Source organism: Athene noctua, chromosome 28 (genome assembly GCF_965140245.1).
Source record: "Athene noctua chromosome 28, bAthNoc1.hap1.1, whole genome shotgun sequence".
Taxonomy (NCBI): Eukaryota; Metazoa; Chordata; class Aves; order Strigiformes; family Strigidae; genus Athene; species Athene noctua.
Genome location: NC_134064.1, coordinates 6,659,710 through 6,677,552, shown reverse-complemented (window position 1 = coordinate 6,677,552; position 17,843 = coordinate 6,659,710). Strand labels below are relative to the sequence as shown.

At 52.3% G+C, this 17,843-nt stretch overlaps 1 protein-coding gene across 1 annotated transcript in view; it reads left to right on the top strand.

Moving 5' to 3' along the window:
- The window catches only part of ZMAT4 (zinc finger matrin-type 4), a 72,407-nt gene extending 59,540 nt beyond the window's left edge, over nucleotides 1-12,867 (top strand). Inside the window, exons 6-7 of the mRNA XM_074928742.1 lie at nucleotides 4,536-4,632; nucleotides 12,423-12,867. Of these exons, the coding sequence (XP_074784843.1) occupies nucleotides 4,536-4,632; nucleotides 12,423-12,438 (113 nt within the window). The 3' untranslated portion in view covers nucleotides 12,439-12,867. The remainder of the gene's footprint in view (nucleotides 1-4,535; nucleotides 4,633-12,422) is intronic.
- The last annotated feature ends 4,976 nt before the right edge of the window (nucleotides 12,868-17,843 follow it).

Genomic DNA, 17,843 nt, shown 5'->3' with positions numbered 1-17,843 from the left:
ACTCTGGAGGTGGCTGTTGCATGTGGTTTCATCCTGCAGTTCAGCTGAGGCAGTTTCCTTTCTCCCCGTCTCGTTTCGGTGGAGTTCGTGTCACGCTCAAGACTTCTCCTGCACAAGCCAGTCTCGGGACGCTGGATGCAGCCGAGAGCTGGCGCAGGAGCGGGGTCCCGAGCGCGGCTGCCGCGGGGCAGGGGGGTGGCGGGGAGCCTTGGGCAGCTTCTGGCACCTTCCCCGCCGGCTGGCCCAGCCCCTGGTTTTTCACACTGGCGGAGACGGGCTTGGCAAAATTTCCACCCGCCCACCACGCACCCGTGTGCGGTTCGGCCCAGCCCGGGCGAGTTCACAGAACTGCTGTGCTGGGCACGGGGAGGAGGGGCAGGATTCCCCCTTGTTCAGCAGCAGCACCAGCCTTGACGTGCTGGTGGGAAAAAAAATCAGTGTCCCCAGTTAGGAACTGTAATCGCTGATGGCATTTCCACCTACACAAGTAATTAAGATTCAGTAAGGCTGCTGTTAATGTTGCTGTTAAATTAGCGGCTGAGCATTAGAACCTTATTACCTTAATTTAAAGTATTACCAGTTTCTCGGTCCGCAGCGAGGTGCTGACGCACGGCCCGTGTCGGCCTGCGCTGCCTTCTCCATCCTCTCTCCTGCCCTATGGCACCATGTGTCTGATGCCTCTTGGCTTAATAAAGGAAACGGGAGCTGCCACCTATGGACAGAGAGTTTGGCTGTAAAACCGTGCTGCTGCATCGAGAGTCAGTTCAGCAAGGAGAGCATCCGTAAGCGTATTTGCAGTTTGATTTTTGTTCCGTGCCACGTCATGCCACACAAAAATATAGGTGACTATTTAAATACTTCTGCATTCTCGCTTGCTATTTTCAAGTACCAACATGATTATTTTAAAAACATTTTTTAAAGAAGATGTTCATCTTTATGTTGGGCCAGATTCCTAGGTGAGAGATGTATGAGGTGTTGGAGATAAGTGGGACTTAGTACAGCTAACAGTTCAAAAAAAAGACAAGTGATTCTTTGGGAGTCCGTAGGTACAGGTGGGGAGTGGGGAGTGTGTATATAGCCTAAGCAGTTAATTATGGTAAGCATAAACTGATCAGATTTGAGAATGCCATACCTTGTTCTAAATGAATTGTTTTAACAATTTATGCAAAGAAATAATACAATAGAAAGTCAAGAGAGACTATTACATGGTACATTAGAACTGTTCTGGAAGAGCACAGCAGCCCATGCTGGGAATCCCACAGCTCGGGTATTCCTACGCTGAGCCCTTCAATTAGGCTTGAAATGGTCTGCTCAGATCTTCATGGAAGTGAATCAGTGCAAAGCAGAAACACGACCACAGAGACTCTAAAATTTGCAATTCCCTTTTTTCTAGGACAGGACAGGACAGAAATTACTTCAGCATCAATGGTTTACTGTAACGCCGATGTACGTGCAATGTCAGTGATGCTAATGCAGCCTGTGATGCCAAGGGAGTTATTAGGATGTTAAAATACAAAAGAGAGGAGGAGAGAAGAAACTACTCCCTGACACTCAGCATAGTCAGGGAGACAACAAAATCAGGGCCTGGAAACACGTAGGTCTGCATTTATATGCTTAATTCGTGTCGGGTTTTGCCCTGCATACCGGGTTGCTCTCAGGGATGCCAGAAGGAATCAGGCTTTTAACGCACGTTCAGCTGCTCTCTGTCCCCTTCTGCAGTGTCTGGTTTTGTTATTGCCGTAGTTCCTAAAAGAGGCTTCTCAGTTCTCCCAAAACAATAGATTTTGAACCCAGGTAGTGATGCGTCTCTTGGCTCAGGTCACTTCCTTGTGGAAGCAGAAAGAATTAAAAAAAAAAAAAAAAAACAAAGAAGAGAAAGAAATGAATTAAATCAGCTTTTGCAGATGTGGAAAAACTTCCCCAGCAGCATTGTGGCATCCTGTGATTGCAAGAGTCACTGCGGAATGTTTTGGGTGAAAACCTGACTAGAAAGGCAAAACAGAGTGTTAGCGTGTAAGTAATTACCTGATCTGCCATGTGCTAGGCAGGCTGACACCCCTCCAGAGGGAGGGAGGGAGGGGTGCACCCCTCGGAAATGGACCAAACTGTGCATTTTTCCAGGAAGCCTAAACTGACACAAATCAAAAATAATATCAGCCCTTTTCAGCAGCCACTGGACAGCACGCTGCCTTGGGAAAAGACCTTTTCTCCTTTGCCTCTTACTCTGATTGCTGCCTGTCTGCTGGGTTCCTATTTTTAGATTTTCAGTTTTTCAGAGGTGGCAAAGTCTCGGTTTCCTTGTCCTGTTGAGAATGAAAATATTCTCGGCCTTAAGTCATTAAATTGTAATTCTGAGACGCAAGCTGTTAAATGAGGAAGAAATCATTTTCCTATTTAGTACAATAAATAGTGTTGAGAATAGCGGTTCTGTATCTCTCTGGGCATCTCAGGCAACTGTTTTTCTCAGGCTGCTTTGTACAGAGGTTGCATCCGTAACTCTGGAATTCTTCCTTAGCCCTGACCTTCTTCCTCCTTCCCTGAGACCCACCCAGGGCAGTTCACTTTATTGGAAGGTCTGAAATACCACGGAGTGGGAAGGAGGGTATTGGAGGAAAAGCTGCAGTAACTGTCCCAGTCTGAGTGTCAGTAAAAACCTGAACTTTGGTAGCAATGCAATGAGCAATTTTGATTGTATCCATAAGTCATCTCCCATCTCTTGTTTTTTTTACCTTCCGTAACAATTAGTTGAACACAGTCTGAGACCTTTCTGAGTTGTGTACAGGCAGAGGTGGCTCTTCTGCCATTATAATCCTGCGGCGTCCCCTGTTCATGTGCTGTGCATGCACGCTTTTTAGGTGAATAAATGTTGTCTGCAGTGGGTGTCTCAGAGAAATGAAGTTTGATCTTAGCTGAGTAAGTGAAGCACGGGCTGATTTTGTTGGGTTTAGTTCTTCAGCTCGGATGTTTTCCAGTGAATGTGCCAAGAGATTGTTTCTGTGACTTTGCTTATAAATCACTTTGCAGCTTCTGTCTGAGATGTGCATGAATCTGCTTAATTGCCTGGTTTTTTTCTTCCCTGCAATCTGTGCCCAGAGGCAGAGCAGGGAGTTAGGAGAGAGCTGCTGCTTGCACCAAGCGCCTTCCCTGCGCGGGAGCCGGGGGTGCTGCTCCCCGCGGTCCCTCTGTCTTTCCCCGGGTCCAGCGCCCCTCCTGAGGGCGCAGCTCTTGCTCCTCCGTGGCCCAGGGAGCGGGATGGGCCAAAGTGCCCATCTCTTGCCCTGGGGGGTTTGTGTGGTTTGGTTCCGTGCTGCTGACGCTGTTTGTCTCCTTCTCACCAGCTGCCGATGGCCCTGGCCTGGCCGTGACCCGCGCGCCTCTCCGCAGCCCAGCAGTCACCTCCCTGCCTGCTCCTGCCTCCGCCGGCTGCGCTTACATCATGTTCTCTGCAGCTCACATTGCAATAAAATGAAATGCAGTGCATTCTCTTGGAGAATCACTTGTAGCTGTGGCAGTCGAGTGAACGATGAAAGGGGAAGTGGCAGAGGCAGCTAGGAGATTGTTTGTGAGAAGGTTAAAAACCCCCAAGAGATTTGTGAGAAGGTTAAAAAACCCCAAACAAAACAAAACTCCCCCCAAACAAAAACAACAACAAAAGTTCATGAGGTTTCTGCGCGAGCCCACTGGGATGTTATTTCCAGCTCAGTGGGACTCAGCTGGCTGGCAGCAGGGCAGCAGCTTTATAAATCCTTGATTGTTATTGTGTCTGTGACGGGCTAAAATTAGCAGAGCAAGGGCTGCTTTGCGGTCAGGGCTGCAGACAGGTATTGCAGCCAAGACTAAATCCGTCAGGCGAAGGAGCTCCTGGCTGCCAGCTTTGGGAGGGCCACCGGGCACCTGCGCCAGGACCCAGCCTTGACCGGGGGGGGCTGCCGAGCCAGCGCCGGCAGAGCTGGGCAAATGCGGCGGCTAAACCACGGTGGATCCCCTTGGGGGGATAAAAGGTTCCTAAGTGATCTGGCTTCTAAATACACTAACGAGGAATTGCCCTGAATGGTGATCGCTCCCCAAAACCCAGAGGAGTAGAAGGGGCCTCTTGCACTCATTAGCCCAACGCTTTGTGAGAAGGGTGAGGGAGGGGGGTGACGAGCTGCGGGGACTGGGGTCTTGGGGGGATTCCCCTTTGGACCCTGCTTCATTCTGCCCGGGCTGTGCCTTTCAAAAATATTCCTTTAGGCTTCACTAGAGCTTGGATACCCTGCCCTGGAAAAGTCAATAGACAGGTTACTGTAAAGAGAAATGTCTGGGAATTAAATTTGAGATCTGAGTACCATCTAATTAATTAAAAGTCTTTTGGGGCAAGGGTTAATGCTTGCTTTGCCCCCCCATCCCCCAGTTCTTCAGCCATTTTCACTCATTTGTACTTTCCATTTTGACTGTGAATAGTCTGTAGCCGGGGCACAAGGGTGTTTCCCCGCCGCAGCCGCGGGCAGCGCAGGTTTAACCGCACAGTTGGTGACTCCGGGTTCTCTTCGCAGGCCTGAAGCGCAGCTACACGTGCAACATCTGCAGCGTCACCCTGAACTCGATAGAGCAGTACCACGCGCACCTGAAGGGCTCCAAACATCAGACCAAGTGGGTACCTCCGCACGTTCCCCGGTGGCCTCCTGCGTGTCCCTGCCTGCGCCCAGGAGCCCTGGGGCAGTAACGCTTCCGCGGCCGTGACCCTCGAGGGCTCCGGGTGTCTGCGCACACGCTGCCACAGGCTCCTCCGGCCTGGGGTGCGCGGGGCCCAGCCCGTGGGGCTCTCCAGGCCCCGCCGCGGGCAGTGCTGTTTGCTGTTTGCTGTCGCTGCCCATTGCAGCGTGCCCGGGGACACCCGCTCACAGATCCTTGCGCTTCCCAGGCCCCTGCTGCGCTGTTGGGGGTTGTCCCGGCCCTGCGGCCGTCCCAGGGACGGGGGCTCCTGCCTGGAGAGGGGGAGTGTGTCAGGGGGTGTCCAGGTACCCCCCTCCTGGCCCCCCCCCCGGCTGTCGTTCCGCACGTCCCCTCATCCTCAGCTTGTCCCTTGCGGGGTGTGGGGCAGGAGCGCTCCCTCCTCCTGCTCCTGACAGCACCGTGCGTGTCTGCAGCTCCTCGTCTCCTCCCCGTGTCCTCAGCCCAGTGATGGGTTTGCTGTCCCTCCCCACTGAAACATGTCAGAGGATGCTGGGGAACCCAAATACCTGCCCGTCCTCTCCTCAGACTGAGCAGTGCCTGATGCTTTGGGGCAGATAATGGGCAGCAGTGGCCCAGGACGTTAATGATGTCTGGTCCTGATGCCACAAGCGTTTGTGCGTAATGATACCGAGTTTGCAGGTTCTCTCATCTGTAAAACCTCGGGAGAGACACTGGGAGCATAATGGGATTAGGTGTTTCCAAGTGAAAATGTTTATGCTGTGATTTAGAGCAATTATGTATTACCCAACTTTGAGAATTGGAGGGAGTCTGCTCTGTCAATTAGTACAAATTATTAAAACGAAGTGATAAAGATACATGGTACCAGAGAGTAGATTAATGAACCAATCTCTCTTAATACACTTACATGTGAGCTTTGGGAACCATCTCAGGCTGAAGCACTCAGGACCGCCCAGATTAGCAGAGGGATGTAAAAGGTGTCGCTGGTTACTGCAGTATGTCAGGTGCCTCAGCAGGCGCCTGAAAGACGCGGCAGGGCTGTCGGAACCAGCAGTAAGTCCTGGTGCTTTGCTTAAGCTACCAAAGGATAATCGCAGAGCCTCCCTACCTGGTGTGAGAATTTCAAAGATTCCTGATATTATTCACATTACTTCTCCCCAGTTTGAATCCCTTCCAAACTCTGCCCCTCCTGGGCCCGGGGGCGCAGCCACGTTCAGGATCTCAATTAGCGGAAGGAACTGGTGGCATCAGACTCTGACGAGATGGAGTTCTCCCTCCCCGTGGTGAAGTGGGAGGAGAGGCAGGTGCCGGGTGGCCGCGGTAACCAGCACATCACCAACCCCTCAGGAGCTGTGTGGAGAAGAGGGCTGGGCTCAGGCGTGGCTTTGGGCTGTGCCAGAGCAATCCGGGACCTCCCGTAAATCCTTTGCTGCCTCCATCTCCCTTTCTCTTTCAGCCCGTCACAGTGACGGTGTGTCCCGGCTCCACCAGGTTACGTGGTGGAGTGACGGGGTCGGTGTTTGTACCCAAATTCCTGCTGGAAAACGGGGATGACAGCTCTTCCCGTTGGAAACCCAGAATGGGAGCGGCTGTGATGTGCTGCCTGGGCACCGGGCTGCAATTTACCCTTCCCCTGCCAGTCCTTCTGATACCGTTCGTATTGTTGTTGCTGCTGCTGCTGGTATTATTGCAAAGGATAAAGGAGTTCATTTCAACTCAGAGCGGGAAATGGAGATGTGCAGAAACCATGCACGACTTCTTTTCCGTGTCCGGAGGGTGCCTCATCCTCATACCCCACCTTCTGCTTCTCTTCAGGCAGCTGCAATTAGCAGCGTCATCTCCACACTTAGGCAGTTCTGCAGCACGACAGTTCCTCCTGCATCCAAGGCTTTCCCAAATGTTTTCTTCCAGCTTACTCTGGCAGAGATCGCAAAGGCTGGGGAGCTCCTGCTTCCTCCCTTGTTCTGTAGCTAACGGGGAGTGTGTTCAGTGCAGAGCCCGGGAGCAAAGGGCAATAACTCCCGTTTGTTCACTGCTGCCCATCGGGGACAAGAGCCCCAGTCCCGGCTGAGCGGGCAGGGCAGGAGCCAGGCCGTGGGACGGGGACGCTGGCGACGCCGCGCCGTGGCGGGGGGCCGGGAGCGGCGGGTCCCGGCCCGTCTCACTGGGGAGCAGCCAGGCAAACGGTGCTGCCCTTGGTTAGTGTCCGGGCTCGGCGGGAGTCGCAGCCGTTCCCAGAGCTCTGCAAACACATGAATTATGGAGAGGAGGGCCCATTTCTCTTTCATCTCGCTGAGGATCGAGGCAGCCTCTGCAGGGAACACCAGAGTGGCGCAGGGACCTGCAGGACTCCCACTATTTTTTAAGGACCTTCCTCTTCTGCAAATTAGTATTCTTATCAGCCTTTCTAAATTTAGTTTCTTATCATTTATTCATAATGACTTAAATCTGGTCCCAAGAGATTTTCATGGGCATTCAGTGCAAGAGGAAACAAAGTAATAAATTCAAAAGAAAGTATGGTACAAATGTTATAATGGAATGCCAATTAGGAACGTTCGTCTGACCAATTTCTATGGGAAATTGCTCTGATTATTCTATTTCCTCCATCCATTGTTCATTCTTACACAATTTTCTTTGAGGCTAAGTATCCAAGCACAGCACAGATCTCTCCAGGCCTATAGGAAAGTGCAGGATCATGGGAGACGGTGGATTGGCAGCTTGGGTTTGTGCACAACAAAAGCTCTTCCCACCCTGCAATTAGTATGTAACCAGATTTTACTGTCCTTGTTTAAAGCTGCTTTCGCAGCTTCATTGTCTTCTACGGGACTGAGAGAATGAGTTATCCATGTCTTTTGTCCTGAATCAGTTCTCCCCCCACAGCCTGAGGGGTCTGTAACAGCCACCTGCACCCATACCGGGCTGGACCCAGAGGTGCAGCCCCAGAATGAGTCGGGGGGTCTCGTGGCCGCAGTTCTTCTCTTTGCCGCATACACAGAGGTGACCTTGTGCATGGTGTTTGCACAGGTCGGGCACTTGTGGTAAGAGCAGGTAGCAAAAGACTTTGGGAAGGTGAAGCGGTTCATACAGCTCGTGCTCCTGACCGCAGAAATAGTGCCGGGACAGAGATATCTTCATTTCTAGTGCTGTAAGCAAAGACATCGTGAAGTTGCTCTGCGTGGTGTGGTGGCCAGCGTAGGAGTGGCTGAAGGCAGGAGTGTCCCGGCTCAGGCTCCCTCCAGCGCAGGGGCTGTGAGGGCAGCAGGGACAGCACGTTTTCTCAGGGCTGCATTTACGGGTTTGTAGCTTTCTACAAGTGATTGCCTCTTCTATACAGCGGAAATTAATTTTGAAATCCAGACCTGGCACCTCTGCCGAGTTTCACTGCCGCTTTGTCCCAGAGCAGGCCTGGGTCAGGCAGCCCCTCAGCTCCGAGTGGAGCAAATGTAAATGTTCTCTGTGCTGGGGGGGGATTGTCCCTCCGCAGCCCTCCCGCCTGCCTCGGACGCTGTTTTGCCCACTGGTTTTTGCTGTTCTCATTATTGTTTGTTAGTGTCAAGACCGTCTTCTTCCCTAGAATTCAGTCTGAAGCCAGTGGATTGCAGTTGCCAAGGCAACAAAACATTTGATGTAGCTGTCATACTTCATATAATTAAAAAAAAAAAAAAAAAGAGGAAGGGGGAACAGTTTGTAAAGGAAAGGGATATTGTTCTGGGACAGGTTACGGGGAAGGTGACTGCAGGCTGGGAGCTGGTAGCACCCAAAAAATACCGGACAGATGAGTCTTCTGAAAAGCTGCTTTAGGAGAGGAGAACTTTTATGAGGAATGAGTCAAGTTGTGGCTATTTATTATAGTTCCTGAGAGCTCTCCAGAGAGCAACATGCAACCGAGATGCTGCTCGAGTTGCTTTAAATAACCCAGCGTGGAGCAGCCCTTGAGCTCCTGCTGAGCAGGGCACGTTGACCAGGACCCCGTCACGTCCCGGCGTGGGCACCGACGGCGCGGGGGCTCCCGTGGCAAGGCAGGAGTTCATGGCTGGGCGCCCTGCAGCTGCCCCATTCTTCTTTGGGGGTGTCTGGTGGGGAGAGCTTAGCAGGAATTCCAGGGGCTCGCCTGAATGCTTCTGACTGAATTTGCTTGCCCAAAAGATGGGGAAAATGGGGGGTTGAGGGGGAAGCGGAAAGTGTCTTGGCTGGTATTTTGGTGTTGAATGAAAGATGCAGGAGGAGGTAGCTAATATTGAGCTAGTCCTCATCCCTCTGGCCAATGAATATGCAAAGCAAGATAATGTCTACTAACTCCCATTTTTTCTCCAGGGTGCAGGTATTTTAAGCTGTGTATTTGAAAGTAAAGGAAAAATGCATCCTTTTTTATCTTACCATAAAGTCAGGAGTTGGGGCGAGAGTCGGGTACAGGGGAATAGTTCATTTGGGGCGTCACAGACCTGGCGCCCGGCCCCTTTACACCCGGGCTCAGGCAGCGTTCGCCGGGGCTGCGCCGGGACCTGCGCTCGCCTGAGCCGGGCTTAGGGCGGGGGGAGCCGGGCTCAGGGCGGGGGGAGCCGGGCTCAGCGCCGCGGCACAGGGGCAGGTTTGGAAATGCGGCTGGACCCTGGAACATCTGCAGCGGGGAGGAGCGCTAAACCTTTAATTAGGGATTTATGAACTGTGTAGAGATGATGGAGGCATTGTTTGACTTGCCTTCCAGAAATAGATGTGGGTTTTTAATCTCCCCTTCTCCCTCCCTCCCTCCTCCCCGGAGGAGCAGGGGAGCGGCAGGATGAGGAGCGGGGGCAGCCGAGGCCCCGGCTGGTGGGGAGCTGGGGAAGGAGGGCGAGTTCCCGCGGAAATACTGGGAGAGGCTCCCGTGCCAGCCCTCCCCTTACGGCTTGCCGCGGGCGGGGAGAAACAAAACCGGTTCATGTAAAGATGAAAAATCGCCGCTCAAAGAGATTTGCAACAAACAACGGAGAATTAAAGTCTTGGGGAGCTGTGGCAGAAGCCGGGGGTATCGGGTCAAAGGAATGCTCGTGCGGAACGCGAACTCCGGCTCCGCAAAAGCGTCCCCGGCCGCGGGGGCCGGCGCGGGGCGGTGCCGGGGGCGCTGGGGGGCTCAGGGGCTCCGCGGGGTTCGGGGTGAAGGGACCAGCGGTGCTGGGGGCAGAGCCCCAGAGCCCAGCCCCGGTGATGTGCTGCGGGGTGCGGGCTGTCACCGGCCCCAGGCTGGGAGCCCGCCCAGCGATTGACTCTGACAATACGGGACAACGATTCCCACTTCCGTGAAGAAGAATTTTATCTTCTTCCCTTTAATTTTGTCTCTTTGATCAGCCAGACCTCTCTGCCACGTCTAGAGCTCACAAACGTGTTCTGGGGTTTTATAACCGCTCATTTACACAGTCACAGAGCTAATACACCTCTAGGTTTCCCTTCCAAGCTCACGCTTCCTGATTAATTCCAGGATTTCTGCAGAGAGGGGACCCAGTCCCGCAGCGGTTGTTGGGGTAAAATCCATTCATCCTACCAGAGTGCAGTATTGACCCCCTGCACGGCCCCGCACCCCGTCGCTGGGCTGCACCCCCCGGCGCCCCGGAGCGCACGGGGCTCCTGACGGGGAGCACAGCTGTCCCCGCGGAAGAGGGTGTGTGTCAGCACAAGCTGCTTGGCTGTGCAGGAACCAGAGCTGATCAAAATATTGTAACATCATGCCTGGAGACATGTCACCCTTCGCCAGGATTGCGTGTCCGTATTTTTTTCAATCTATTTAAGAAAGTGTAAACAAACACTTGTCCCCACGCTGCGCTGGGGGAGCCGGGGGGGGGGGGGGGCAGGTCCTGGGGGGAGCTCTCGACCCCCCTTTGGGGCCATCCCCGCTCTGGGGGTTTGGAGGTTTAACGCTGTGCTGATACAGAGAAATGATTACTTGTCTTGAGATTTATTTACTTACAGAAAACTGCTTAGCAACTTATTTACTTATTTATAGCAAGTCATAGGGTTTTTTTTTTAAATATTGCTAAGAATCCCGCTTGTCCAGACTGTTCTGTGGAATTTTACCAAGGACTGCTGTGTTCATCAAAACAAAGCAGTTCACTGTGAAAATCTACCGGGGATTACAATGTTCAGCAAAATATTACACTTTTGTCCTCGAGTACCAGGTGGCTCTAAGTAGTTGGAATTTTACTAATGAGTAAAGATAGCCATGGATGAATGGTAGAAGTTCTGTTGGTTCTCTTAGATAAGATAGAAAGTAAACTGTCTGAAAAACACTCTTGTTACTCAAGAAATGGGCCAAGAGAATCTGCGCATGCTCCAGGGAAAAAACCAAAGTGAGAAAGACTCCGAGCCTTCCTCCCAAAGCCCCCCAGAGACACCCCCAGGAGGCGATGGACAGGCGCAAGGAGACATAAACTGCTGACATCTGCCTTTCTAACTAACCCAGCCTTACTCCTGCGTCTGTATGTTTGTGTGACGTAACCCAAGGACTGTGGATATCCACACTCCATCAGTTTTCGGTAAAATGTGCGGGGGGCGTGCAAGCTTTGTGGAGAAATCCCCGCGCAGCCCAGCCGGAGTAAACATCCCTGCTGTGTGACTCTATTCGAGTTGTAGAGTCTTTTTTCCACGAATCAGTGCCAAGGAGCAGGAGACAGGACTAGAGGAGGGCTTTGGTGTCCCCGCCCTGACTTTGGGTCAGGTTTGATGGAGAATGTTTGTTCTCTTTCCCCTGGGCTTTTCCTGGTGCTGGAGGTCAAGCTCCCTCCTGCGCATCCTCACCCAGAGTGAATTGGTATAAGATTTCCAATAAATTTTAGGAAATTATAATAAATACTTGAGTTGTACTGTATATTTTACAACCAAGCCAAATGTTTTTTTTTCTTACCTCGATGACTGCAGCTTTTATTGGTAGCAGCAGCACTTTCCATGTGCTTTCTGTAAGGTATAGTGGCTGATGCCTGAAATATAAAGAAGCCTTTAGAGTGATAATAACTCCAGATGATGAATAGTTATAAAAGGTAGATGGAATTGAAAGGCATTTTAATTTGTCATTATTTCAGTTCCAGAGAGCAGCTGAATAATTACACTCTCTGTGAAGAGAGAGGGTGTAATACTTTCTCTCATTATAGGATTAAATTGTCTCCCTTCCCTTTTAACATAAGTGAAAATAAAGCTATGTCTGATACCTTCTGTTTTGATCATAATTTGAAAGCCCCAGAATGGCTCGTGCAACTTTGTTTTGTGGTGTTGGGTGTAGGGATTAATTATTTTAATATAAAACGCAAACACTGGACCAATTTCTCAAAGTGTAAACCTGAGACCGCCGGCGCTGGCCGTGTGAGAAATTCCTCATTGGCCAAAAGTGTGTTGTGTCACGAACCGGGCAAGTTTGGCAGGGTTTGGGAGGCTCTTAAATTTAAATTGAGAACCTAAAGAAAGTACACTTTTTTCAAATTGTTACAGCAGTTTTCTTTCATAAAACTGAAAACTGTCCTTAAAATTGCAAATACGTTTTAGGTAGAAAGACTTTATTTATACGGTTTTTTAGAATTGAAGCCTCCTCATTGCTCACACGCGAAATCCCTGTAGTCACGATGAGAAGAGTCTCAGATTTGCCCCGGTGCCGGGTCCCGGCGGAGCTTCGGCCGCTGTGAGGAGTGGGGGCGCCGGGGAAGGGCGAGGTGCTGGGCGCTGCCTGGGACCGGCTCTGCCGTGGGGTGCCGGGACACAGAGTGACCTCGGCCTCGTCTCTCTTGCAGCCTGAAGAACCAGTAGCAGCTCGTCGGCCGCGACAGGGAAAACCACGGAGGCTTCTCCTGCGGAGGGGACCGGCCGTGGGGAGAGGATCCTTCTGGGACAGCCACCCTGCGTGGATTCGATAATTAACATGTAACTAACCTTCGCTTTGGACAAATACATGGATTTTTTTTTTTTTTAATTTTGTGGTGAGTTACAATATTTCAATGGATTTTTTTACCCTTTCAAGATAATATTTATTCAGCACAGAGTCTAGAGTATGATAACTATCCTGTAAATACAGCACTTAATCATCACTCATCTTCGGAGACAGTGGAAACAAAATATTTTACTTTTTCATATTTATTCTTAGATTTCTCCCAAGAGTATGAAATTATTCTATTACTTTATCCATGATAGTGATGTAATCCGTCTTCAATCAGAAATAAACATACTTTCTTCACCTTCTCCAGCATGGTTTGTGTCAACACATAAAGAGCAGCAAAAAATGAATCATGGGGATTGTGTAACAGATGAATTTTTTCCTTTCCTCTCTGTCTTCAGAGAAACAAATGGTTCACTGAGCAAAGAAAACTAAAATGAAAGCGTAAAATCGTTTTCCTGCTGGTAGGATTCCTACAGGCTGGATGGAAACCGTTTGCTTTATCGACTTTGATGCAAACCCGAGGCCGGACGCTGCTCTGCAGCCCCCGGCAGAGCCGCAGGTGGACGGTGGCACCGGCCGGGCTGCCCCGTGTGGGTGGCACCAGCTGCCAGCGCCATCCCAGCGCCTCCCAGCACCATCCCAGCACCGATCCAGCACCATCCTAGCGCCATCCCAGCACCACCCCAGCGCCGTCCCAGCACACCCGTACGGAGATGGCAGAGAATCGTCGGGGCTGGCGCGTGGAGGCTGGTCTCAGGACGCCGAGGCCGACGTCGCGTGTCCCTGGAGCCGCCCTCACCTGGGCCGGGACCCGCGGCCGGATGAGCCCTCGCCAGCCTCGGGGGTTACCGCAGGGTGAGGGGAAGGGACTGCAGCCTGGGGGTCCTTGGTCCCAGGGAGGACAAACTCAAACGGATTTGAAGAGATCAAAAATTGACCGAAAACCAGCCTTGACTGTCCAAGCGGAATGCTGTTCAGCCCCCAGCTGGTCCCAGTCCCCAGCAGCTGGTGCTTGCCTACAGGGAAGGGGTTTATTCCTCACTGGCTGTAGGGGAGCAGAACCAAAATAACCCCATCCCCTGGGAAGAGGGAGCCCACGAGGATTTTAGTTTTCCTACTGCAGTCAGCACAAAGAGACCAGATTTCTTACCAAACCCCCGCAATGCAAAGAGCTACAACAAACCACCCGGTTTCACGTGGGTACCACGAGCAGCGCAGAGCAAGCCTGGCTGTGCCCTGTGTGAGGGCGCTTCGCATGCAGAGACCCTGTCTTGTGAATGCTGCCAGACTTTAAGCACCACCTTTTTAAAGAGCAGTCTGGTTGTTTTATGTATGTGCGGTAGCACAATTCTTCTGAGACCGTGGCCATTTCCCTGCTTCTGCACCGCTGAAGTAACAGGCTTTGACATTTCCTCTTCGTGCGCCCTCGGCCAGGGGCTCTCTCGTGGCTTTGGAACAGAGCAGCGACGTGTGCGGGTCCATCGGTTCATCTACCAGGAATCCCAGCGAGGTGCAAATCCCCTTCTCCAGCCTCTCGAGGAAGAGCAGTGACCTGCTGCTGCTGGCTCTGCATCGGGGAAACTTTAATCCACCCACAGCTCACGACTGTGGCCTGCAGGTTTGTGAATTTTCTGCCCAGAGAACAAATCGTACATAGGTGATTAATCTGTGTCCTCATCTGCTCTTCTGCACCTTAATAAACCAAAGCAAAGCAAAGTGTCTTGCTCTGCATTTTGGTGCTGAGCAGCGCTGTGTGTTCGGGATGAGAGGCGTTTGGGCACGTCACTGGGAAAACTGCCGTTGTGATGCAAATGTCATTTTGTATGTTCATGGAGTTCTTCTGTGACCGTGTGTTGGTGATGGGGCAGCCCTGAGACATCGGGCCGTGTCGCAGAGGGTGCTGCAGGCTGTTCCGGAGCCCCGGTCTCTCTCGCTCCGAGGTTTGTGCAGCAGAGGGTCCTCAGTGGCAGGTGTGCACACGAAATCAAGGCGGCTTCACGGCAAGCCTGCCTGAACCATATTCTGGGGAAAGGCAATATTGAAAGTCATTAAGCCTCCAGGCAGCACATGCTAAGGAGTAACTGTCCTGCGGCCAGCGCTGGTACCTGTAGGACTGGGTCAGTACAGGCGGTTCTACTTGTAAATGAGCCGTGGGATGAAGCAGGAGCAGGCTCCTCGTGGAGGGGACCTTGAGCTGCCAGAGGAAGAAAAATAGTCTTCATCTGCGGCTGACAGGGTTCTGTTTTCCGTCTCCCTCCCTACCCCGGGAAGAAGTTCATCTCGGTGGCTGGTCTGGGTGTGACACCCGCGGGGAGCGGCGCCGGGGGAAGCTGCTTTGGCTTCCCTTGGCAGTGAATTGTGTGTCACTGGCTTCTTAATTACTGTCTCATCTGGGACTCTGCAGTCCCTCACTACCTCGCTGCTGCAGTCACCCTTTTAATGAAACAAACCTGGTTTTGTTGTGGAAATGATTCTCTTACCTTGCAGAGGCAATTAAAAGCCCAAATGGAACAGATTCATTTTTTAAAGTCTCTTCCCAAATCTTCATGAGAGAAGAGAAATAATCCTCCTAAATGAGGAGGAAGATCAATAATAAATGTTGCTCCGTGGAAGCCCATGTTACGTTGCCAGCAGTGAGGACTAGACCCCTTCTAGTCTAAGAAGAAATGAGACTCCTGTGATTTGGGTTTGGGGGTTTTTGCCATAACAAACGGGATCTGCTTGCAGATATACTGAATGGGCAACGTTCAGCGCTTTATCTTCATTTGGCATGTAATCAAAGCAACATGCTACATCTTTATAATAGCTGGACTAATTGACTTGACAGAACAGAGCAATCCTGTTGGTCATCTTCATATTTGGTGAGATGAACACAGATACCATCGTGTGTGGTGACAGAGGTTACAGACAGTGTGAGACAAAGTCCCTAACTCGGATGTTTGAGATGTGACAGGTAGGAGACAGACACAAAGCTCACACTGAATTTTAAAGTTTGCTGAACTGTCCTTATCTGCCTTGAAAATCTTTCCTGTTGCATTTGCATAGAATCACATCATAGAATGAATCACAGACTGCTTTGGGTTGGGAAGGACCTTACAGCCCACCCAGTGCCACCCCCTGCCCCGGGCAGGGCCACCTTCCACCAGCCCAGGTTGCCCCGAGCCCCGTCCAACCCAGCCTTGAGCCCTTCCAGGGAGGGGGCAGCCACAGCTTCTCTGGGCAGCCTGTGCCAGGGCCTCACCCCCCTCACAGGGGAGAATTTCTGTCTCAGATCCCATCTAAGTCTCCCCTCTGTCAGTTTAACCCCGTTCCCCCTCGTCCTATCCCTCGCCCCTGATGACGAGTCCCCCCCCCCATTCCCGCAGCCCCTTTCAGCCCTGGGGGGCCGCTCTAAGGTCTCCCCAGAGCCTTCTCTCCTCCAGCTGAACCCCCCAACTCCCCCAGCCTGTCCTCACAGGGGTGCTCCAGCCCCCCCAGCATCCTCGTGGCCTCCTCTGGCCCCCCTCGAGCAGGTCCGTGTCCTTCTGCTGCTGGTGCCCCAGAGCTGGGCCCAGCCCTGCAGGGGGGGCTCACAGAGCGGAGCAGAGGGGGAGAATCCCCCCCCGGCCCTGTGCCCACCCTGCTCTGGGTGCAGCCCAGGGTGCTGTTGGCTTTCCGGGCTGTGAGTGCCCGTTGGTGGCTCACAGGCAGTTTTCCACCCCCCAGCCCCCCCAAGCCCTTCTCCCTGGGGCTGCTCTCAACCCACTCCTCGCCCAGCCTGGATTTGGGCTTGGGACTGCCCTGACCCATGTGCTTAGTTTAGCTTAAGTGGGGTAGGGAAAGAGAGAGAGAAGCACCAGTCCTTTTCCAAGTTGGTGGTTAATGCTCTCAGGTGTGGTGAGTGGTGGCAGCTTGTGGCCCGGGGGATGCTTACAGACACAAAACCTTATCCCCTCAGTGCTCTCACCTCTTCTTCACTGACTCTTGCTGATTTCATGTTACATGTTTAAAAAATATTTTATGTACACGTGGGGGTGACTTGTGTGCCCCTCTCTGCACATGCCTACATGTGTGACACTTTCACGTATCTGCCGTCGTGGAGGCTCCTGCCTGAAAGCTGATGGCAGAGGGGAGGCGCCTGCAGAGTGGAGTTACTCCTGCCCTGCACTCCAGCTCTGGACCTCCCAGTGCGCCAGCAGCATCTCATTTCCTCTGCCCTGCCGGGGGACCCGAGTCAGAAGAGAGACCTTTGCTCTTCCACATCCCAGATTCTGCCTGGAGCTCGGCTCCTCGGAGCCTCGGCGGCGCTGCGGGGTGTGCCTGTGCCTTGTCTTGGGGAGGGAAGGGTCAGGTGCGCTGCAGAACCCAATTGTTTACTCTCTGGGGACAGTAAAGGAGACTGGAGAAGCTCTCCATGATTAATTTGTGCTCTTGCATCAATGCCTTTCATGTGTGGAGGAGAATGGGCTGGTCACAGATGAGTAAGCATCTCCTTAGGTTTCATAGCTGTGGGGCTGTTTCATTTATTGTGTTTTGGGTAATAACATAAGACACCAGTGTTTCTGAAGCTAAACTGCCTCTTTACAGCAAGAATGATTTACAGGAATTGGGCACATCAGTCATGTGTGTGCAGCCTGGCTTTGAGCCTCCTTCCCTCCAAATCCTTCCTGCAGCCCGTGCACCTTCCCCAAGCTGCACCCAGGGTGCTGCAGAGGCGGCTTTGTCGGGAGAGAAAACAACATCTTCCATCTTGTGTGCTCAAGTGATCACTACAAGCTAATTGCAGCAAATTAATTACAGCACAAACACAATTTCTTTCCCTAGGCAGGTGTGTAGACAGCTCTGATGCTGCTGCAGTGAGCGGGGCTGAGCTCAGGCTCCGACCCCCAGCCCGGAGCAGCCTGTGCCCCTCTCCACGGGCTGCCCGGCTTGGCCCGGCCCCAGCGGCTTTGCTTGTTCTCACAGAACGGCCAGAGACAGAGGACCTGTCTCTCATTTAGAAAAATCTAGACAGACAGTTTGTCCCGTGAGGCTGCAGGGGTGGTGCGGAGATGCGGGAAGGCCACGTCCACCCCGCCCAGCCCTGGTGAGCAGGAGGTGTGAGGGGAGAGTGAGGTGCCCCGTCGCCTCCCCTGCTCCGTCCTGCTTCAAACTGGAGTCACGAGGGCGGCGCAGTATTGTGTGTGTTGCTGATACTGTGCTGGTCCGGTCAACCAGGCTTTGGTCCCTAAATCCTTCTAAGCTCTTGCTTTTCCTAAGTTCATTAGGCTTTCAAAGCAAGACATAAAACACAAATCTC